Source organism: Salvelinus namaycush, chromosome 25, assembly GCF_016432855.1.
Source record: "Salvelinus namaycush isolate Seneca chromosome 25, SaNama_1.0, whole genome shotgun sequence".
In the NCBI taxonomy this organism is placed as follows: Eukaryota; Metazoa; Chordata; class Actinopteri; order Salmoniformes; family Salmonidae; genus Salvelinus; species Salvelinus namaycush.
This window is the reverse complement of record NC_052331.1, coordinates 7,021,229-7,046,401: the sequence shown is the minus strand read 5'-3', so window position 1 is coordinate 7,046,401 and position 25,173 is coordinate 7,021,229. Positions and strand designations below refer to the sequence as shown.

At 42.4% G+C, this 25,173-nt stretch overlaps 1 protein-coding gene across 1 annotated transcript; it reads left to right on the top strand.

Annotated features, from left to right (window-relative positions):
* The first annotated feature begins 291 nt into the window (after nt 1-291).
* On the top strand, nt 292-24,581 carry LOC120020579 (hepatocyte nuclear factor 6-like). Its single transcript, XM_038964283.1, has 2 exons — nt 292-1,351; nt 24,199-24,581. Exons 1-2 carry the CDS (start codon nt 292-294, stop codon nt 24,579-24,581), a joined length of 1,443 nt encoding a protein of 480 aa, XP_038820211.1.
* The last annotated feature ends 592 nt before the right edge of the window (nt 24,582-25,173 follow it).

Genomic DNA, 25,173 nt, shown 5'->3' with positions numbered 1-25,173 from the left:
TGAGATATAGCCTACGAGCGCCTATAACACAGGACACCAACACATGTAACGTGGACGAGGACTATACTCGATATTTAACCACATTGGATCAAGATAAACTATTTACAAAAAACATGTTGGATTGACTGGGGAAAAACTCGTTTGGTAATATTATCGCTCCAGGAAAGCGAGAGGGAGGAGAGTGAGCGCGTGCCTCTGTCTGTTTGTGTGTGTGTGTGAGTGAAAGGAGCGAGAGAGGGAGAGAGAGGGAGGGGAGGGAGGTGGGATCGGGAAAGATATATTCTTTCAGCGATGGAAGTCACAATGGAAAACCTTGGCAACCTTCACGGCGTCTCGCACTCACAGGCGGGGGACCTGATGAGCTCCTCACACGCTCGGCAGTCCTCCGCCCCTTCTCACCGGAACCTAGTTTCTCACGCGCACGGCCGGTCGGCGATGGTGTCCAGCATGGCCTCGATACTGGATGGTACCGGGGACTACCGGACAGACCCCTCGTCGCTCTCCGGCCACCTTCACCCGGCCATGAGCATGTGCGAGTCCGGGATGAGCCTGAGCAACACCTACACCACCCTGACACCTCTCCAACACCTACCTCCCATATCCACCGTCTCCGATAAGTTCCACCACCCACACTCCCACCACCACGCAGCCGCCCAACAGCGACTCTCCACGGGGAATGTCAGCGGGAGCTTCACGTTGATGAGGGATGACCACCGGGGGCTGGCGTCTATGGGCAACCTATACTGCCACTACCCTAAAGATATGTCCGGCATGGGCCATGGGTCCCTCTCCCCGCTGTCCAACGGCCTCGGCTCTTTGCACAACTCCCAGCAGACGCTCTCAGCCTACGGTCCAAGTGCTCACCTCTCCAATGATGCCAAGATGCTCTCCCCCGTGACAGGCTTCGAGTCCCACGCCGCGATGCTGTCTCGGAGCGAGGAGCACATTGCCAGGAGTTTAGGTGGCCATGGGCACGGCATGATCTCCAACCTCAACGGGATGCACCATACGCACAGCCACCTCCACTCCCAGGCCAATGAGGCAGCGATGCTGGCCGAGCGGGAGAGGCACGGCGCTGGGCCCGGCCAGGGAGGAGGGTCAGGCGGGCAGGCGGAGGAGATCAACACTAAGGAGGTGGCTCAGCGGATAACAGCGGAGCTGAAGCGATACTCCATCCCCCAGGCGATTTTCGCACAGAGGATCCTATGTCGGTCCCAAGGAACCCTCTCGGATCTTCTGCGGAACCCCAAGCCGTGGAGTAAACTCAAGTCTGGCAGGGAGACGTTCCGGAGGATGTGGAAGTGGCTCCAGGAGCCCGAGTTTCAGCGGATGTCTGCCCTTCGGTTGGCTGGTAAGATGCATCTGGTCTCACTGCCGATGTCGTGTGGGCTTCGTATTGAACAGTCAATCGTAACCAATTGACGTTTTGCGCTTATTAAAAGCACATGTTCTCGCTTTTGTCAAACTCGCTCTATTTAAACAGCTAGCTGTATAGGCTTATGTAATACATTTGATATGCTATACAAAGCACTTGTTTTATGCTGAAGACTTAAACGAACTTTATCAGACAAAAACCTAAACTTCCAAACGATTCAGCACCATGGACAGCGGTCAGTGTAAAACGGTTGCGAGCAAAGCTACTCACGAGACCAAGTAGCCTAAACGGTTTGTCAGGAGAACTTCAGAGCGAATCTTTCTCTCTTTAAATCACAGTTTTAGAGAGATATCTGCGGTACAGTGAAAGTGATTGCACGGTATCCATGTCACCATATGTTGGTATGACACGTTGCAAGAGAAACCAGCTGCATGCACTGTCTTACACCTCAGCCTAATGTTAACAGGGTTTTTGTACCCATATAGCCAAATATAATCACTGAGAGGACCTGGGCATTGTCATATAAGGCTAATATGATGTCCACAAGGTCCTCGAGATAGGGGGAATGTGTGCTCTCTAACGCGCCAGGCCGGGTGGGTGTGTGTCTAAAACATGTCACCCTGTCCATCGTGGGTCTCTCTAGTGATTCCCATATGTTCCAAATATGTAACTCACACAGTCACTCTCTCTCATGGGTCCCGTGTGCTCCACCAGCTTGAACATGGAGGCATATAAACTAGTCGCGCGGGAGGAGAGCGCGTCAGCGGCGCGTGACCTCTGGCTGCTGATCAATACGCGACGTCCCACTCTACCCTTTAAAATGTGGCACCCGAATCAATATTCGAATCCGACCTGAAAGACAGCCAACCACACGGCCGCGCCGGCTTTTCATTTAGACCCTTAACGGTCTAAAATTAGACTACATATGGGTTGTCTGTCTACAACTGGCTTCCCTCTGCTTCGATGACGCAGGTTTTAGTTCATGCCACATTTAAAATGCTATGGGGCCTATCCCTTGGGCATAGAAACACATCTACTACTCAAGTAAAATACAAAGTATTTTCGTTCAAAGGACATTTCTTGCGTTTGGCAATACTAGTAGGCGTACAGGCCCTCCAGCCAACCCTAAATCATCGAAATAAAGGCCACAACCGCGTCCATTTTATTTTTATTCGATTTTCTCTCTGCAGTTAATTGGTTTGATTAATTGATCAGATTATGGTTTTACATTTTAATTATTGTCCAATCAATAGTTTAAAAACGAGAGACATTCGAAATGAGTGTAAGAGAAAAATGACAATAATTGAATCAATAAATAATTCACATTTATAGGGAGAGTTGTTTTTCCAAATGGTTATCTTATTTCTGAGAAGATGTATATTTTTAGTGTAAAACAGGAGGGGATGTTTTGAGGCAAAACCTTCATGTTCGGTCCACACCAATGAATAAATGGGCGTCCCCTATCGTCCTCATCCTGTATAATTTCAGAATAGTCCAGACATTTTATTTAAGAAATGACGAGGAATTTCCGTTTATGGCCAATGCTTTAATATTTTCGAATGTCTTTTCCAATTTACTCAAAAACAGGCAGTTGAAACAACAAAAACAACATCCGTGGCTTTTCACTGTTCTAATCTGTCAAATAAAAATCACTCTGACCAATGTAGGCGTGTGTAAATTCCCTTGTCAATAGCGGCCAGAGGGGTTGACTTTAGTGCCCCTCCCCATACCACCGTTTTCAATTAATTCAGGTACATCTGAATGGCTGGTGAGGTTACTGACTCATGAAAAGTGTGTGCGTAAGCCTTTGTGCGTGTGTATGTGTGTGTATGTGTCAGCAAGCATGTGTTGAGTGGAAATGCGGATCTCACCAATCTCGCTATCATACCATACACATTTGTAAAGGCATTGAACCGACACAAAAACGTTTTGACGCTCAGACTGGATCAGCAGGCTAGCGCAGGGGTCCGTAAGGACAGACTTTGGTAAGGTGTTGGAGCTTCTAGCAGGTTGTTGGAGATGGTGTTGACACCACCAGATCGTGTTCTTGTAGCATATGATTTTCCCAGGTGTTACAGTCAATAACTGATTCCTCTGCACTGTCACACTGTATACATGGTGTTGGGATCACAAGCTGCAGGCCAGACAGTGTTAGAGCTGTCTGAACTTGTACAGCCATAGACCGGATACAGGTGCAACCTTTTCCGTATAGGAAGCATATTTAATAAATAGTGAAAAGGCAAGACAGATAGCTGTAGCCAGCAGCCATAATAGTGTGGAGGGCCATTCATAGTGTAGCTCTGTCCTTTCCCTGTTTGCCTGGCTTCGCAGATAGGAGATCAATAAAGCTGCTTCCAATTCCCAACCCCCACTCTCGCTCTCTCCTCTCTCTCTCTCTCTCCCTCTGTCTCACTTTCTCTCCCTCTTTGTCTCTCTCGCTCGCTCTCTCTCTCTCTCTCTCTCTCCCCCCTTTTGTCTCTCCCTCCTTCTCTGCAGTACATCACACAAATGCAACCAATAATCCGTTATGATTGCCATTGCCGCTAGCACTGGACTGGCTGCTTCAGTGGATTGGAAACCCACACACTGCAGGACAAAGAGTTGAGGGATAAAGCTGGAGGATAGAAGGAGAACCGTCTGATAAAATATGACAAAATGGGCAAATAATTGCGAGTTGGAATAGTTGCAAATCCATGTAGCAGTATTCTGTCTGTACATGTGAATTTGACTTTTGCCCACTGATATTAAGTTAGGATTCGGCCAATGGTGTACCGCAGTTGCCTTTGTGGTTCATTCTTTCTCTGCGAAGGTGTCAGTTAGTGGTCACAAATCATGGTCCTAGAGAGCTACAGGGTTGGCATGCTTTTGCTCCAGCCTAGTCCCAACTCATATAATTGAGCAAAAAGGAGACCTGGCCAAGAAGGTAGATCTACATAGAAATAACCCTCGCAAGACAAAGGCAGTGTTTTTTTTTTAGGTATATAGAGCCAGTTAGGCAGCTATCCTTGGTCCTGATGATTCAGACTGCTGTGGTTCTGAACGGACAGCTGGGAACATTTATTCAGACGCTGGCCCCAGGTTTCTGTTTCGTGACAGTGGACGTTGACTTGGATAGAGTGAACAACCTCATCGTACATCAAATGTTGCTTGGTTATATTAATCGGGGTTCAATGCTCAGAATTGTGTTGTTGTTGTTGTTATTAGAAACGTGATCTACAGAATGGATTGATAGAGATACGTTTTTGGAAGAACACTATGTATATATACCCTTACGTCTCTGTGTTGTGGGGGCGCCCATACCCTAACACTGCCAGCTGGGAGAGCAGGCATTGATTGAGGGTTGGTGAGTTTGGGCTTTGTGTCAACAGGCAGATAGAGGTAGGGTAGAGAAAGGATCAATAGAGACTTTAATAATTGATAAGAATGAGGGAGAGGGAGATGGAGGAGAGTAGGAAGGGAAGGATGAGAGTGGTGTAGCCCTTGTAGCAGATTCGCTTCTGGGTAAGCAAAGTCAAATGTGTGGTTAACAACACGCAGCGTCAACCACAACCCAACATATGTGTGGTAGCTACAAACAGAAGTGTGTACAACATGCTGTTTTTAACACCTGTAGGAAAATAACAAAATCACATCTCAGACAGTAAAATAACTGGGTTACTTAAGAATGCACTGTTTAAATGTGTTGTTAACTCCGACGGCATACTAATATCCAAACACTTTCTAATCGAACTTTTATTGAAACCTGAAGGTCCTTTTATGATAAAGAATCTCTTGTAGAAAGGCTACCTGGCCAAGAAGGCAGATCTACATAGAAATATCCCTCGCAAGACGAAGGCAGTGTTTTTTAACAGGGGGATTCTAGTGTATGTAGTCAGCCATAGTAATGATCTGTTTCTGCTTATGTCAGCAAATCGACCTCAATGCAATCCAAGGTTGTGATGTCATTAGATTTTTAAAGGTTGTTATGGTTTATGGGGTATGTAATGCATCTTTATGTGGGCATGCAAGCACATTTCACTGTGTGTGTGTGTGTGTGTGTGTGTGTGTGTGTGTGTGTGTGTGTGTGTGTGTGTGTGTGTGTGTGTGTGTGTGTGTGTGTGTGTGTGTGTGTGTGTGTGTGTGTGTGTGTGTGTGTGTGTGTGTGGTGTGTACGTGTGTGATTGGGTTATAGAGTGTGTCTGCACTATACATTGTTCAGGCTTATCTGACTCCCTCTGAATCAGAATCGATTTCCCCTCCCTCCCTCCCTCCCTCCCTCCCTCCCTCCCTCCCTCCCTCCCTCCCTCCCTCCCTCCCTCCCTCCCTCCCTCCCTCCCTCCCTCCCTCCCTCCCTCCCTCCATCCCTCCCTCCCTCCCTCCATCCCTCCATCCCTCCCTCCCTCCCTCTCTGGCACTGCACCAGCAGCGCCAACCGAGCAGATCTGTCCAACTCCTCCTCATCCCCTGTCCTCCCCCCTCTGCATCACAGGCTCCCCCATCAATGGTCTTCCCTGCTACTACAGAACAAACACCACATGTTTAGTAACACCCTGCATGCACTGGACCACAGAGCATACCACACTACATCAATGCAGTAACCTCCATACAGTAGGCTAAAACAATGCATGTTATATATATATATATATATATATATATATATATATATATATATAAAGGCCAATAAGTCAATATTTGCATGACATACACGCCTCATATTCACATTTGGGGTTTAATAGAGGAATTAATTTGAAAATTTTAGATGAAAAAAATTAATAAAAGCTAAATGCTGTCCAATTATGTAGCCTAATACAATGTTGTGAAAGACTGGGTAGGATCAGTTCTATTCAGAAAAAAACGTGGACAAACACAGAATATGAAGAGGTTGAGAAGTAAAGTAAACCTGAGTAGATTAGGTCAAAAATGTTCTGATGGATGTCGAATGACACGCTCAGCTGTGAGGGTTCGGGCTGGGAAGGCGCAGTCCAGGGTTCTTCTGTACATAGTTCTCTCGGCAAGTGAGGCGCTGTCTGGGGTTCTGAAGAGTATTCGGTATGCTTTTGAGGCGCTGTCCGTGGTTATGACGAAAGTTCTGTGTGCCTATGAGGCGCTGTCCGTGGTACGGAAGAGTGTTCAGAGTGCCGATGCGCGCTGTTTGTGGTCGACTGTTCGGTCGACTGGGGCCTCATTTATCAACCGTGAGTACATTTCTCACTCAATTCTGGCATACATGGAGATTCTAGAATTTGCGTTTGGTGCTCAACAAATTATTGGGATTTATCAAACTGTCCCACGTTACACAAATCAGAGCCATACTATACACTGAGTATACCAAACATTACGAACAACTTCCTAATATTGAGTTGCACCATTTTCAAACTAAAAAGGCATTCCGCCTTTAGCAAGTGCCAAACCCTGGCCGCGCATATTACACACTTCTAAAGAATATATGAAATGTTGTTCAACATTTCGTTTATCCTGCCATGGTATATATGGGCGCTGAATTGAAATGGTCTATGATATTGCGCTCCTATCGCACAGCAATACTATAGCCTACGAATACCAAATATTTTAAATGGGCTACCAGTCTATTTACTTTCGAGCTTGGCTATTAAATGAGCTATGGGTAAGAGCATCTGCTAAACGACTCAAATGTAGGCCTAAATGTAGAAGAAACACATTAGGCTACATGCTGATATGTGACCTCCTTACCAACGGCAAATGCACCTGTTTTATCATTAGGCCCACGTTTGAATGTTTTTATTACCCTCCCAATTATTATAATTCCCGTGCATCAATCACCTCCATCAATCCCCTCCAAATAACAATATTTGCTTGCAAAAAAATGGATGGACCACTAGAAGTTGTACAAGCGTACACGTGGCCTGAGAAACGCACACTCTTGCGTCAAGTTCACATTTTATAAATACCAATCTTTATGCGAGAACTGGCGCACGCAAGGTTTAGAGTCTTTTTTGTGCGCTCGCACCTTTGAGCGTTGTCCATAGTTCTGGGGGAAAGTTCTGTCGGCTGGCGAGGCGTTGTTTGTGATTCTGAACAGAGTTAGCATCAAAGGACAACAGCATTCGTATTTGCATTCTCACTGGAGCTTGTAGACTTCATTAGAAAGCACAAGATTTCATCAAAAATAAATGAAGTGATTAATCGAAATAAAACCATTTTCTATTTGGTGGCAACATTGTACCCCTTCAAAAAAACTGGCAAGCTGACTTAGCCAGTCCATAGTCCCCAAATTCCCCATTTCAGTTTTGTAAACCCTGCAGTGCAATCACTAGGCTACTTGAAACTTGAAACCTGTGTGTGTGTGTGTGTGTGTGTGTGTGTGTGTGTGTGTGTGTGTGTGTGTGTGTGTGTGTGTGTGTGTGTGTGTGTGTGTGTGTGTGTGTGTGTGTTAATATCTTCAGTGGGGTTGACACCTATTCTCAGGTTTAGAATGTACAATCATAACACTTAATTCACACAACTTCAATTAAATGCAATCCAAGACGAAAACAAAATACAACGGCAACAGCAACATCGCTTTCGCATAATATAACGGGTTTAAGGATTCAATTATTCGACTAAAATGCACAAAAAGAAATGGAGCAACTATGATGTAAATACTTCAATCCTGCATGATATGATTAATCCATACAATTTCTAAGTGTATTTTTAAAGACACGAATCCGCATAGTCACGTCAGTAACTTTTCCCTCTTTTCATGAACATTTGTATGAATAAATACGCATCACCGATTTCTCTGTTTCACTAATTTTATTAATTTATGAAATGTTAACTTTTTTGCTCCAAATTATTATTATTTAAATGTTTTCCATAATTTGGAGGAAAAACGAAATAATTTTCGGAGCTCTAAAGGCCCTTATTTGAACCTTATAGCCAAATGAATTTTGCATTAAGAGCCCGTGACCTATATGCAATATATTTAGGCATATCCTTTTCAAACCCATAGCTTATAAACACCATATAAACACCATACGAATAAACTGCTTTGAACAAATCTCGTGTGCACAATAGGATAGCTTTTAAATTACATAACAAACTAATAAACAGCACACCAAACTATTCAGAAACCGTATTGTCCTATACCAAATGGCTACAGGAAGTAGGCTCTTTAAATTGTGATTATATTTAGAATTATTGTGATTTATTTTTCCAAACATGCATTATTACAATTTGCAAAAACATCTGCAATGAATAGCTAATGTTGGCTAAAATGTGAACGCATGTTGGTGTAGCAAGTACAAGGTAATTCAACTGCAATAATGCTTGGCTTGTAGACTTCATTAGAAAGCACAGGATTTCATCAAAATTAACGAAATGATTAATCGAAATCAAACAATTTTCTATTAATTACGGCAGCTTCTAATGTAACATTTTGTGACGGCTGTACAGTTGCTGTTGCATGTCTTTGTGGGAATCCAACCGTTGACTTTACAGCAATATATGGGCTCTAATCAAGACAACCAATGAGCGTAGATCCCAGAGGTGTGACCGACAGTGATTGATTGACATAAACTGTTTCTCGCCTGCAGTAGTCCGGCCGGTAAGGGAGAGGGCTCATCTCACCGCACGCAAAACGCGATCACGTCATTCCGCCCCTGCCTCGGTCCCAGGCACGCCCAGGCTCAGGGGCACACCACTATAGCAGCATGGTGCGGTCAGTTATGAAACACACACACACACACACACACACACACACACACACACACACACACACACACACACACACACACACACACACACACACACACACACACACACACACACACACACACTTACTGTAAAGGGTGACTGAACTTCCTGATTTGGCCTTGTTTTAGAGTTGGTTCATTATGAAATGCTAGTGGCTATGACTGAATTCAAACCTAGGTTGGTTTCAGGGTGTGGTTTGATGTGGGTGTCTCCAATTAGCTTCAGCTGGCTGGTGTGCGACAGTGACAAATATATATAAATATATATTTTCAACTGCATTTATTAAAACAACAACAATACAATACAAAGACTATACAAATGGCTGCTCCCATGAGCGGGTGCCCTGGTCAGTGGGTGCGCTTGCTCCCACCCACCCCGAGAAGCCTGCAGAGCGAAGCCTCTGACCCCGGCCCAAAGGGATTTTCCAAGGGCGGGAAGGACCAAGCTCTGCCTGACTCCCGGGGGGGCATGGAAGCGAGCGCACCAATAATCACCAGGACCAGCACCAGAAACCAAAACACAAAACATACATAACTAAACACAAAACATACATAACTAAACACATCCCCACCCTCACCCCTGATTGGAGGACCTCAAACATTTATACTGTGCATTTATGTATGTATGTATTCCAACACTCGTTCATTCCAGCCACAGATCACCCCATCTTTCACAGTAAATCGACATTCTACCATTTCCTCTTGCAATATATCCCTCCATTCTCCCATGGTGTCTCACTAGGGACTTGTACCTCCCCATCTGCAACATTTCTGCCGAAATTGCACCAAAAATGTAAATGTTACCAAAGAGCACAATGATATTTCCTATTGACTGACTGTGATCCTTCAAATCCCCCAACAATACAGTTTGCAGGTTCATTCACACCCTGATATTATAACCTAACAACCATTCCTGGACCTGACTCCAAAAACAAGCCATAGATGGACAGTACCAGAAGAGATGCTGTATTGATGCTGTTTCCATGTTGCAGAGTCTGCACCGGTCTACTGTTTAATGCCCCATATACTGACCATTCTTTTTGTAGTGAGAATTTTATCAAATGGCTTAAATTGAAAAGAACAGTGGCAAAGTTGGTTTGACTTTGGATAGCCTATCTCCGGGGCTGGTTAGGGCCCTTCAATAAATTCCACAACATACAGTGTCTTCAGAAAGTATTCACATCCCATGACTTTTTCCACATTTTGTTGTGTTATAAGTTCAGGAGTAAAAATGTGCTTAACACATCACATAATAAGTTGCATGGACTCACTCTGTGGACAATAATAGTGCTTAACATGATTTCTGAAAGACTATGTCATCTCTGTACCCCACACATACATCCTGTTTGCAACAAGGCACTACAGTAATACTGCAAACAAATTGTCAAAGCAATTCACTTTTATTCCTTAATACAAAGTGTTATGTTTGGGGCTAATCCAATATAACCCATTACTGAGTACCACTCTCTATATGTTCAAGCATGGGGGTGGCTGCATCACATTATGGGTATGCTTGTAATCGTTAAGAACTGGGGAGGTTTTCAGGATAAAAAAATTAATGGAATGGAGCTAAGCACAGGCAAAATCCAAGAGGAAAACCTGGTTCAGTCTGCTTTCCACCAGACACTGGGAGACGAATCCAACTTTCAGCAGGACAATAACCTAAAACACAAGGCCAAATCTACTTACGAAGAAATCTGCTTACGAAGAAGACAGTGAATGTTCCTGAGTGGCCGAGTTACAGTTTTGACTTAAATCTGCTTGAAAATCTTTGGGAAAACCTGAACATTTTGGTTTAACAATGATCAACATCCATTTCGACAGAGCTTGAAGAATTTGTAAAAGTATATGGGGCAAATGTTTCACAATCCAGGTGTGGAAAGCTTTTAGAGACAATCCCAGAAAGACTCACAGCTGTAATCGCTGCCAAAGCTGCTTCTACAAAGTATTGACTCAGGCGTGCGAATACTTATTTAAAGGAGCTATTTCTGTATTTAATTTTCAATACATTTGCAAAAATGTCATTATGGGCTATTGTGTGTAGATGGGTGAGAATTATATATGTTTTAATACATTTTGAAATCAGGTTGTAACACATGAAAATGTGAAATAAGTCAAGGGGTATGAATAGTTTCTATTCCAAATTTAGCACAGGCATTACGATCAGGTCGTGTGCATCTGCACTTTGAATTAATTATTACTTGTGTGCTGCCAGCTGTGGGCATGTGGGCAGGATTGAAACAAACCCAACTTTTACGTTGTGATGCAGTCACGACCACAAGTCTCACATAGCTCAGTTTTGGACGAGACTGACTTTATAACCAAAATTATCCTATTTAAACTTTGTAGTCAATTTTGACAGTAGAATAAATGTTTCTGAATCGATGCCACGTAGGCTGTTCTCGAAATGAGAGGTTGTTTTTTAGGGGCAGTTGCTATTTAAAGCAGAAAGGGCAAAATATACAACAAGTTCTCACCTCAGAATTAGATGTTCATCCATATTTCTCAAATTTCAATGTTGTTGGATATCATGGCCGGTTGTTATACAGCCTGGATTTGAACCAGGGTGTCTGTAGTGACGCCTCCAGCACTGAGATGCAGTGCCTTAGACCGCTGCACCACTCGGGAGCCCTACATTTAAAGGTTAGGGTTAAGTTTAGGCATTAACTCCTAAATCTTAAGGTTAGGCATTAACTGCGACTGGTTAAGGGTTAAGGTTTAGGATAGGTGTTACATTTTTTTCTCAAAACCAACTTTTTATTTTTGGATTCCAACATGCAACCTTGGGCACCAACGTTTAGCAACAGAGGCAGATGCTTACGCCCATCCGCCATGCCCATCCACAACGCCCAAGCAAAACTGAAACCGACTTGAAGTTAACAGCACTCATTGTTGCCCCTAGTGGCCAGTTTCCACGTCATCTCCCGACGTCTTCAGACATTGATGGACGTTGAATACTGACTTGAATCATGGGTGACCTGGCTGAGATATAAGGAACCCTTCAAAATGTAGGCAAACAGTAATTTTAATCAAATACATATTTCAACAATCACACCTAAAATAATAAATATGCCTGGACCTGTTTATCAGTGGTGTAAAGTACTTAAGTACAAATACTTTAAAGTACAACTAAAGTAATTTTCTGGGGTATCTGTACTTTACTTTACTATTTATATTTTTGACAACTTTTACTTTTACTTCACTACATTCCTTAAGAAAATGTTGTACTTTTTACTCCATACATTTACCTTGACACACAGAAGTACTCGGTACATTTTGAATGCTTAACAGAACAGGAAAATAGTCCAGTTCACGCACTTATCAACCGAACATCTCTGGTCATCCCTACTGCCTCTGATCTGGAAGACTCACTAAACACACATGCTTCGTTTGTAAATGATGTCTGAATGAGTGTGCCCCTGGCTATCTTTAATTTTAAAAACAAGAAAATGGTGGTGTCTGGTTTGCTTAATATAAGGACTTTGAAATGATTTATACTTTTACTTTTACTTTTGATACTTAAGTACATTTTAGCAATTACATTTACTTTTTATACTTAAAGTATATTTTAAACCAAATACTTTTAGACTTTTACTCAAGTATAATTTTACTGGGTGACTTTGACTTTTACTTGACTTTTTGTAATAAGGTATCTTTACTTTTACTCAAGTATGACAGTTGGGTACCTTTTCCACCACTGCTGCTTATACATAATCACTTGCTCACCAACGTTTCGGGCAACATTTTTGCAGTTTTCACATGCCTTTTTGGATCTTCTTTCAGGCCTATTACGCAAATGTTTTAGATAAGCTTTTGCTATTGTTATAAACCTATACAAATCTAGTTACTCTCTCCAAAATGGTGCTCGGAACATGGAGGGTTTTTATTTCACAAACACATCGATATTTGCATGTTTTTTATGTAGGCCTACCCTTGGGCCTCCTGCAGCCTAAATTACAGTATGTCCCTCATGATACCAAGCCCAAGGGAAATCCCTATAAGGTAACCATCTCTCAATGCCCTAAGCCCTATGTTACTATCTTACACTCTGAGCCCTGGATAACTAGGCCCCATCTACCTCTCACATCTCTGTCATTTCCTGTACACTCTCAAGAGTTATAGTTCACAGTAAGGAAGTACAATTCGATCAACTACCTGCTACCCTTTTCATCTTTAAAGGGTAAGAAGCTTGAGTTTTTACTCACCAATTTAGGTAACTTAGGTGTAGTCACGATCTGGTTACCTATAAGTACAAACACACTTATGTTTTTGGGTTGTTACGTATTTATTCACTTATTTCCGTATAAACATCTAAACTACCGACAATGCACTATTTCTCAACTACATATGGAGGACCTATTCTGCGCTACCGAGTTCGTATGCTAGCCTGGAAGCTAGCTCAAGCTGGTTACGGTTAGCCACACCTCATGCTATTCCGGACTTTGTGGATGTGTTATCTAGTGGAAACCCATTGGCATGGCAGGCTCTGATGCTTTCTTGCTGTGAGCTCAAAACGAAAGAGAAAACCATATCTGCTTGATCTAATTGTGTAGTACCTCGTCTGTTCTCCTTTCTTTGTTTTGTCAACTTTTTGTCATGTTTTCTGTGAAGTAGGCTGCGGGAATTTTGTAACTTTTCCCACCTTGGCTCAGTGCTAGCGCGCTAGCTTACTGATATCTGGAATCTATCTATGTTGAATTTTGGCCCAGTGAAGCGCCCACCTCCTACTTGCTTTGGGAGCTAACTCAGCCTGCAGTCTTTTGAAAGTTTTACCATCGGATGGTCTCTGCTTGATCTTTGCGTTTAATCTGTGGTTGTGTTTTAGTTGTATTAGTTGTGTTCTAGCAGGTCTCCAGTAGTTGGGCTCTATGTTGCCAACCATAACCATGGTGATTGGCTAGGGTGGCTAGGCTAATAGCTAGTTGGCTAAATAGCTAACATGAGCTGGCTAGCCAGTTTGCTGGCTAAGATAACTGCATATAGCTAACAATCTTTGATAACTGGTTGGATAGTGTAATGTATTTCCAAAACTTTGGTTTACTTTAATGTAGCTGTGAGCTAGATGTTGATAGCAGCTGGCTGACTCATTCAGTGCTAATGTAACATTAGGGCTAACATTAGCAGGCTAGTAGAGCTAACATTAGCAGGCTAGTTGGATCGCAACCTTGCAAGTTGATTTGTAACAACAATACATTTATAAAATATTAGCTTGTAAATTGGCTGAAAATTCAATTGAAACCAGTAATCATGAGTGCAAACGATTTGGTTTCATTAGAAGTTTTACATTTGAAATTATTTCTGCTGGAGTTTACATTAACAGGGTGTAGGCTGGCTTGCAGGGTCCTCCATATTAGAACACACACCGGAAAAAACATTTTCCGACATGACCTCTGTATTTTTCGGAATTCTAATCAGTTTTATGTAATTACTCAAAAAATAGAAAAGTGAGGTATAACTTTGCATTGGGATTTATGATGTGTATACTAATGCAAATCCACATGTTACATGTGGTTACGTTTATGTTACCTACCCTTTAAGTGTGTGACATCACGTGTACATGTAACGGTGATGATTATGATGAGTAAAGGGAGGCCAAACTTTCTTTTTTTTGCTATTTAACCTTTCACAAACAAATTATAATGCATTGGAAGGGAAGAGTATGTCTTCAGTGTGGGTCTTTACGGATATATAAAATCGAAGTTATTTGAATGCCCTGGTAACTGCACAAACAACCCTGGAGTTTAGTTTTCGGGCTGGTTAGAACAGATTCTAATAACCCAGTGGCAGTCATACCAAAACTAAAAGCAGAGGAAGCACCTTTGACCGGAATTGAAAGTTACAGATTGTGGTTTGAATGGTCCATGATTAAGTTGGGTTGATTAGAATTAGGCCTAACCCGAGAGATGTAAGTATATGTGGATAATATAGCCTGCATTTGTAGGGCCAATATAATAATATGTAATCCTCCCAGTCCTTTGTTCGTTTTAGTAATATTAAGATGATATATTAATATATTAATATTGAATTCAAACATAATATATTGTATTGACCATTATAAGTATGTGTTAACTTATTCTACAGAAGATTTTCAATGTAGGCCTACACTGCACCCTGGGGTCTGCCGCCCAAGTGTTTGCGATGTTATTGGTTGAGCTAATGGGAGAGAAAGGAAGGGGAGAGTGGTGTTGGCATTGTAAAATGGCCGGTAGCAGCAGTTGTTTGAAAACATGCATTACGTATTGAAGTATCAGTATATTAGCACTAGTATTCAGTCATTACATTAGTCAGTATTGAGTTGGGTTGGAACGTCACTTAGAAAGCCCGGGGAGAGCTTGGCATGGCCGAGCCTGAACCAATTGAATAAACGTTCCATGGAATGGTTTTGAAGCGTAGATCAATCAATATGGGGACTATCAATCTGAGGGCAAATGAAAACAATTGAGAACAACAAGGGGAGCTAACAGACGAAGCAGACTGGAGTGGATGGACTTCTGCTGCTTTGCTTTTAGCCCAAAATAGGGAGGAAAGGGTAACACTATAGAGTTAAAGTGTGAAGTGTGTGTGTGGATCCGCCAGTTGTTGTTAACGCCAAACTGAAGACTTGGAGCGACACAATTAGTTAAGTAATTACTAACCTATAGGGCTGTGGAAAACAAACAAACCTGAAAGATATCATACAGTGCATTCGGAAAGTATTCAGACCCCTTCACTTTTTCCACATTTTGTTGTTTTACAGCCTTATTCTAAAATTGATTTAAAAAAAAAATGCTCTCATCAATCTACACACAATACCCGATAATGACAAATTGAAAACAAGATATATATTTTTTTAAATTTTTGCAAATGTATTAAAAAATAAAATTGAAATACCTTATTTACATAAGTATTCAGACACTATGCTATGAGACTCGAAATTGTGCTCGGGTGCATCCTGTTTCCAGTGATCATCCTTCAGATGTTTCTACAACTTGATTGGAGTCCACCTGTGGTAAATTCAATTGATTGGACATGATTTGGAAAGTTACACACCTGTCTATTTAAGGTCCCACAGTTGACAGTGCATGTCAGAGCAAAAACTAAGCCATGAGGTCGAAGGAATTGTCTGTAGAGCTCCGAGACAGGATTGTGTCGAGGCACAGATCTGGGGAAGGGTACCAAAAAATGTCTGCAGCATTGAAGGTTCCCAAGAACACAGTGGCCTCCATCATTCTTAAATGGAAGAAGTTTGGAACCACTAAGACTCTTCCTAAAGCTGTCCGCCCAGCCAAACTGAGCAATCAGGGGAGAAGGGCCTTGGAGGTGACCAAGAACCCGATGGTCACACAGACAGAGCTCCAGAGTTCCTCTGTGGAGATGCGAGAACTTTCCAGCAGGACAAACATCTATGCAGCACTCCACCAATCAGGCCTTCATGGTAGAGTGGCCAGACGGAAGCCATTCCTAAGTAAAAGGCACATGACAGGACGCTTGGAGTTTGCCAAAAGGCACCTAAAGGTCTCTCAGACCATGAGAAACAAGATTATCTGGTCTGATGAAACTAAGATTGAACTCTTTGGCCTGAATGCCAATCGTCACATCTGGAGGAAACCTGTCACCATCCCTATGGTGAAGCATGGTGGTGACAGCATCATGCTGTGGGGATGTTTTTCAGCGGCAGGGACTGGGAGACTTGTCAGGATCAAGGGAAGATGAATGGAGCAAAGTACAGAGAGATCCTTGATGAAACCTTGCTCCAGGGCGCTCAGGACCTCAGACTGGGGTGAAGGTTCACCTTCCAACAGGACAATGACCCTCAGCACACAGCCAAGACAACACAGGAGTGGCTTCAGGACAAGTCTCTGGATGTCCTTGAATGGCCCAGACAGAGCCCGGACTTGAACCCAATCGAACATCTCTGGGGAGACCTGAAAATAGCTGTGCAGCAACACTCCCCATTCAACCTGACAGAGCTTGAGAGGATCTGCAGAGAAAATGGGAGAAACTCCCCAAATACAGGTGTGCCAAGCTTGTAGCGTCATACCCAAGAAGACTTGAAGCTGTAATTGCTGCCAAAGGTGCTTCAACAAAGTACTGAGTAAAGGGTCTGAATACTTATGTAAATGATTAATTCTGTTTTAGTTTTTTTTATACATTTGCTAAAATGTCTAAGAAACAGTTTTTGTTTTGTCATTGTGGTGTATTGTGTGTAGATTGATGAGGGGGAAAATCTATTTAATCAATTTTAGAATAAGGCTGTAATGTAACAAAATGTGAAACAAGTAAAGGGGTCTGAATACTCCGAATGCGCTGTATATGAGATTGAATGGAAAATACATTTCAGAAAATAAATGGCAAGACATTTGGAGTAATGGTGATGTATGGGGCGGCAGAGTAGCCTAGTGGTTAGAGTGTTGGTAATCGAAAGGTCGAAAGTTTGAATCCCAGAGCTGACAAGGTACAAATCTGTCATTCTGCCCCTGAACAAGGCAGCTAACCCACTGTTCCTAGGCCGTCATTGAAAATAAGAATTTGTTCTGACCTGCCTAGTTAAATAAAATTAAATGTATGAGGGTTAACATGCTTTGCTTTCAGAGACAAAAACACAAACCACACACACTCACATTGCTCCCCCACAAACATAGCCTAAAAGAAGTATCATGTCCTTTCACCCATGGAATTAGCTGCTAGGGGTTCAAAGGTTAGGATGACCTGAAATATTCTGCTTTTACAAACTGTTATGCTGTTTTCAAATGAAACGCAATACCTTGCTCTTGTTAAAGCTTTTAGAATGTATTAGTTCAGTCAGGTTGCTCAAGATCCAAGGCAATTGACTTCCGTCCAGATACCCAGGACGTTGCCACTAGGGACCCTGCCACTAGGGAAAATGGTGAGCACTATTACCATCAAGTAGTCCACGTGCTCCGGGCCCGAGGGTCTGATGTTAAATTCCAGTGCAAGCCACGCGTTTATATATTTTTTTAAATAAAAGTATTACCCTACCCCAAACCATAACCATTCGGAATGAATGCCTAAACTTAAACGTCAAGTTTTTTCTGTTGTAACCCTTTTTTATTTATTTTTATTTCACCTTTATTTAATTAACCAGGTAGGCCAGTTGAAAACAACTTCTCATTTACAACTGCGAACTCGCCAAGATAAAGCAAAGCAGTGCGACACAAACAACAACACAGAGTTACACATGAAATAAACAAACGTACAGTCAATAACACAATAGAAAAAATCTATATAATATGTGTGCAAATGAGGTAAGGCAATGAATAGGCCGTAGTGGCGAAGTAATTACAATTTAGCAATGTTGTAACCCTATCCCAAACCGTAACCCTTAACCCTTCGGAATGAATGCCTGAACTTAACCAGTTTTTTACGTTGTAACCGTATCCCTATCCCAACCTTAACCGTTGAAATTTGACGTTTGGGAAAACTTCAGAATTGTACATATTGGAGAAACTTGGACAAACGTCGGAATCTGAAGTCAAATTGGTTAAACCGTGAGATGTTACCAAATCAGACAAATCATTCACAAACACAGACACAGACACACACACACACGCGCGCGCACACACACACACACGAACATACAGCTTTCACTGCCGACCAACCAAAGAAAGTCTGCTGCCACACCCGTTACTTTCCCGTATACACCTCAATGATTTTGTTAAAAGGAAAAGCTATATAAATTCCTCTGATTCGTGATTTTTAAATTAAAAGTGTTGAGATTTGTCTTATTTTATGATCTGCAATTCATGCCACTGTTTCAGCACACACACATTGATCACCTCCACACAGTCATATTTGTTTACTGGTGTTGTCTAAATTTGCCGATCAGTCATCCATAATTTTCATACAGCACCTCAACATTGCAGAGAGCATTACTCGCACACACAGTCATGCACGCACGCACGCGCACACACACGTTGTGAGAGGAGGAAAGGCATTCCTTTGTGTTGTTCCACAGCTTTGGTAGTATTTTCACAAGAATGTGGTGAATTTTCAAAACTCTTACAAAACTCCAAACTGGAAACACTTGTAATGCAACCAGTCTTACATTCAAAACCTTTCATTATGCATCCATTTTGTTTGTATACATCCAATTGGCGACAGATTTTCATGCGAATATTCTAAAATCCGCATAAAAACAATATGCGCATTTTCCCACCAGAAATGTTTCTATCAGATTGACTTGTTAGGGATAAAAGACTGTGCGTGATGACCCTTGATATTAATTACCAGAATAAAACCCTGGATATTTATTGGAAAGGAGCATCAAGCTCATCACCATGCACTTTCACCACCCTGTAAAGTTCATCATCATTTATGTAATATATAGGCTGATAAACTGAATGCTTTCCCCACGAGTTGTAGTGGGAGGACCACACAACATGTCATTGTGTGACACTCCAAATGTATTTCGATATGATGGTTATTATATCAATAGCCTATTTGGCCATAAAAGCGTTTCCGCCAACATTTCTCGCATAATGAGTTTTACCGACACAAAAAGTTTTTTTTTTGACATTTGGAAAGTTTCGGACAAATGTTCTGTTTCCATCAGCCCTGTCATTAAATGTTGTATCCGACATGTACCTACTCTACTCGCATAAAAACGTTGGATCGAAACCTGGTTACTGATCCAAATTATAGGTTTACTGTGAAATATAATGAGTACATTGGTTTAATCACCAAAGCACAACACAATTATATCAATCACTTATTCCAACTACATTTGAGATACATGTTTCAAATGCTAGAGTACTCTAAATGACAGTACATTACACTATATTCACATTAGGCAATACATATGCATTACCCATTACAATGAACTGAACATCACATTTCTATAATATGTTTGATAAAAGGTCTGATCATTGAAGACATCTTTCACAATGTATTCAAATGAAAGAAACATAAAGTTTCTTGAGCATTTGGCAATAGGTTCTCTCGTAGAAAATATCGCAGGAAATATCCTCATTGTTCATGCCCTTGAGAAAAATCTTTTGGCATGGCGAATTCAAACCTGCCATAGGTCTGGATTTAAATCATTGCATGCCTCATCCAAGCCTGTCATAGGTCTGGATTTAAATAATTGTATGCCTCATCCAAGCCTGTCATAGGTCTGGATTTAAATAATTGCATGCCTCATCCATGGCCTTGAAGGAAGGTTGGTACGCTGATGGGGATGGCAATCATACACCGTCCACTTTTATTGTAATCATGTATTCTATTTTACAGTATTGTATTTTACTTATGTATTGTAGTGGTTCTGACAGTCTGTCCACAACTGCTTTTCCTCCCGAGATAAACCATTTATTCTCTGGCTGTCTGTCACATGCTCGCTGATGTTCTCTCCCCCGCCGTGAGTGGACGCGCGCGCGTGCACAAGCCCACACACGGGCGCACATGCGCGCGCGCACACACACACCGCGGGCTCGCAGATCAATACGGATCAATTGGGTGGGGAAGGGAGCCCTGATTACTGGACCACGTGTTCAGGAGAAAACCGCGGAAAATCGATCATTGCAGCTTTTAGACCAGCAGCACAGAACGGCTCAGAAACCCTAGGCCTAGTATTGCACCCGACAAAGCAAGAAAATACTCTCTACTCCACCGCTCCAAAAGCTACCAATGTAGCTTAAAGATGAACAAAAGGCCGACCACAGCAAAGGCAACCAGTATGGTCCAGTTCCAACATCTCGTGGTGTAGGCGAAACTACAGTGATTACCAATATAAATAAACTAAAAATGCAATTACCAATGACATGCAGCTTTCACTGCCAACCAACCTTTGTAGGCTAAGTCGCGAAGAAAGTCTGATGCTACACCCATTATTTTACCTGCATACCTCAGTGATAATGCGAAAAGGAAAAGCTGTATAGATTACTCTGATTCGTGATAATTCAATTAAAACTGTTGAGATTTGTCTTCTTTCACGATCTTCAATTTATACCACACACGTCCTTGTGGGGACCAAACAATTGATTCCCATTCAAAATCCGATTTTCCCTAACCCATAACCGTAAAACTTAACCTAACAATAAACAACAACAAAAACACACACACACACACACATGAGTAAGTTCAGTTAAGATGAAAAATCGGTTGCCATACCCCCTTCACATCCCACTCATGTCCCTCTCAACATCACATCATGTCTACATTGGGTAATTAACTCTACACCCCTCCTCCCATCCCCAGTTTATTTTCATCTGTCTGTCCACCCATAGTGCTGCGCAGATTGACTCATAACCCACGGTTCTATATGTGGGGCGGGTTGAATTAAGAGAGAACAATCCATAAATGTATAATTCTTGTCCTTTTGGACCTAACTTTATGCGTGCCATATTGCCTACACGCCAATTGCCAAATGCTTTTGGTAACGGGCAGAAAAAGTTAATGTATATCCACTGAGGCAAAAAGGACATAGTCAGAGTTTAATTCAATAAGAGAAACGCGAATTAGAAATGAGAATTAAAAATAAAGAGAAGGGAGGGCCAGAAAAGTCATGTTTGGGAAAGATGTGGTGAAATGGAAAGAGACGATGATAGCAGTGCCGGCTATGTTATGTGTGATGTAGTTAGAGGATGATAGCAGTGCTGGCTATGTTATGTGTGATGTAGTTAGAGGATGATAGCAGTGCTGGCTATGTTATGTGTGATGTAGTTAGAGGATGATAGCAGTGCTGGCTATGTTATGTGTGATGTAGTTAGAGGATGATAGCAGTGCTGGCTATGTTATGTGTGATGTAGTTAGAGGATGATAGCAGTGCTGGCTATGTTATGTGTGATGTAGTTAGAGGATGATAGCAGTGCCGGCTATGTTATGTGTGATGTAGTTAGAGGATGATAGCAGTGCTGGCTATGTTATGTGTGATGTAGTTAGAGGATGATAGCAGTGCCGGCTATGTTATGTGTGATGTAGTTAGAGGATGATAGCAGTGCTGGCTATGTTATGTGTGATGTAGTTAGAGGATGATAGCAGTGCTGGCTATGTTATGTGTGATGTAGTTAGAGGATGATAGCAGTGCTGGCTATGTTATGTGTGATGTAGTTAGAGGATGATAGCAGTGCCGGCTATGTTATGTGTGATGTAGTTAGAGGATGATAGCAGTGCCGGCTATGTTATGTGTGATGTAGTTAGAGGATGATAGCAGTGCTGGCTATGCTATGTGTGATGTCATTAGAGGATGATAGCAGTGCTGGCTATGTTATGTGTGATGTAGTTAGAGGATGATAGCAGTGCCGGCTATGTTATGTGTGATGTAGTTAGAGGATGATAGCAGTGCTGGCTATGTTATGTGTGATGTAGTTAGAGGATGATAGCAGTGCTGGCTATGTTATGTGTGATGTAGTTAGAGGATGATAGCAGTGCTGGCTTGGTTATGTGTGATAATTATAAGGCGCTTTACACATTTTACAGTCACACAAGATGGGTACTTCAAATAGGCCTGAGGCACTTCAAGGGAACTGTAGCCTACAGTTCAGATTGGTTCAATGGGAACTGAAATCTGGACACTGATTGTAGTTCTATAACCTCTTACATAGCCTTAATATTAACTCCTGTCGAATTAAGTATTACTTGCAGTAAAATGATACACTAAATGTACATTTTGACACTGGGAACAGGAGTGGACAAATATTATTTATTTATTTCAGCATCTTCAGAGAATGCAAATGCACAGTTAGGGACCATCTGCAGAGGATCTATCTTTATCAGCATCATAAAAGCTGATAGTATTTCAACCACATGAAATTTGCATCCAAGCCTATCTAAAATATTATCCAAAACATGTTGGGTCTTTTTCACAGCTTTTTGTTTCTTTTAATACAACTGGTGAAACTGATGTCATTTTGAAATTTTGCACAGAAAATCATTCCCATTTTTTTTGTTACTGCATTTTCTCCCCGGTGCCTTAAAGGCCTTTACTCCGCGAAAGAAGCGTGGATGACAGAGAAAACTTCACGCATGTCAACTAAATTGAAGTGTTGATTCTATCGACTTATGCCATTATTGTGGTGAGAAAGGGTTTATTTAGTCTTCTAGGGCAACATATAATCACAGAAGAGATGCTGCATGTATCTAATTATAGACAGATGATTAACAAATGGAGAGTTTGGGACTATAAGGTTCTATCTGCAAAAAGATGATTCTGAAATATCTGGCTTTAAAATTCCCGAACCCTCATTGGTTTGGTGTCAGCCATGTTTAAATTGTATTCTTTTCAACTTATCAACATGAATTTGGGTATTTAGAGTACTATATAGAGAGGTAGAGACCATTGAACAGAACAAGACAATGTCAATAACTACATTTGGACAAAAATGCAGAAAGAACCTTATAGTCCCAAGCTTTTTCGAGATAGAAACATATCTAAATTAGGCAACAACAAGAAATCCTGCACTCCCTGTCAACAAAACGTTCTGCTGTCTCTGACTGTAGCCTACAGTGCATTTTCTATATTTTGCGGGTTAGGGTCAGATTTTCCCTTTATCACATATAGTTGGGCATTTGCGGATAGATTATTAGCAATTGCGAGCAGGTACAGGTGAACAAACAGTTGAACCCCGCACCGCTATCCTCCCACTCTATCACTCTCACCTCTCCATCACCTATACACCCTGTCCCTTCACTATATCAGTCCTTCATTGGATCCCTACATCCCTCTATTTCGCCATCATTCCACCTGACAATCTATGTACTTCCATCCATCCATCCATCCATCCATCCATCCATCCATCCATCCATCCATCCATCCATCCATCCATCCATCCATCCATCCATCCATCCATCCATCCATCCATCCATCCATCCATCCATCCATCCATCCATCCATCATCTCACTTTACTTTATCTATCCATTCACCCCATTCTTGACACTGCCTGCATCCCTCCTTCAATATTGACTATTTTATGTAGTATGTTCCTGTTTGAAATAGACTTTTGTATTATCAATATTACCAGTAAAATCAGGGTCAAATTCAACAGTGTAGGGGGAAATACACTTGGAAAGAGCAGGAAAGACAGGAGGAAACTAAACTCTCCCCCTCTCTTCTCTCCCTCTCTTCTCCCCCTCTGTTCTCTCCCTCTCTTCTCCCCCTCTCTTCTCTCCCTCTCTTTCCCCCCTGTCTTGCCCTTCTCCAGCCTGTAAGCGGAAGGAGCAGGACCAGGGTCGCGAAAGGAACCTGGTCCCCAAGAAACAGCGGCTGGTGTTCACCGACTTGCAGCGCCGCACGCTGGCGGCTATCTTTAGGGAGAACCGCCGGCCCTCCAAGGAGATGCAGATCACCATCAGCCAGCAGCTGGGCCTGGAGCTCTCCACCGTCTCAAACTTCTTCATGAATGCACGGCGACGCTGCCACGACCGCTGGGGGTCCACCGGAGGCGCTGAGGGGAACGAGCACGGGGATGTGCATGGGAACGTGCATGGGCACGGTCACATGCACGCTCATGGGAACAACAACAACGCCGGTTCATCCACGGCGCAACCGGGTACCTCCTCTGCTACCGCCTTCTCCAAGGAATGAGAGAGAAGGGAAGGGGGTGGGAGAGGATGGAGGGGTTTGGATCTAAAGCAGTGGTCACTGACCCTGGTGTGCAGGCTTTTTGTCCAGCTCAGCTGATTCAACTCCTGGTCTTGATGAATAGTTGATGAATTGAATCAGGTGTCTATGACCATTGGTCTGAAGGTGTTCTCTTTTTGTGTGGGATCTCACCCTTTACTCCATTTTGTTTGTCCATCAGAAACCAATGAGAAACCAACAGGTCTGAGAGCAGAAGGGTGTATTGGTGTCCCAAATTATCCTCAGACCCTTAAGTTTGAGCAAATCTGTCTCTAACCCCCCCCCCCCCCCCCCCAAAAAATGAAAATAAAAATAAGATACAGAGTCTAAAATAGCTAAGATAAGGTAGTCCCACAGAATAGCTTTGTCTCCCTTTTTTGGATTGATAAATCCACAAGCTCAAGTCTATGACTAATGGGCCAAGCAAATACACCAAAGACAACCCCATGGCAATAGACCTGACTGCACAGCACCAGTGGCCATGTGTTTAAAACAGGCAAGGATAAACAGTCAGACATGTCCTCTCTTCTTCTGCTCAGTCAGAAAAACACACATT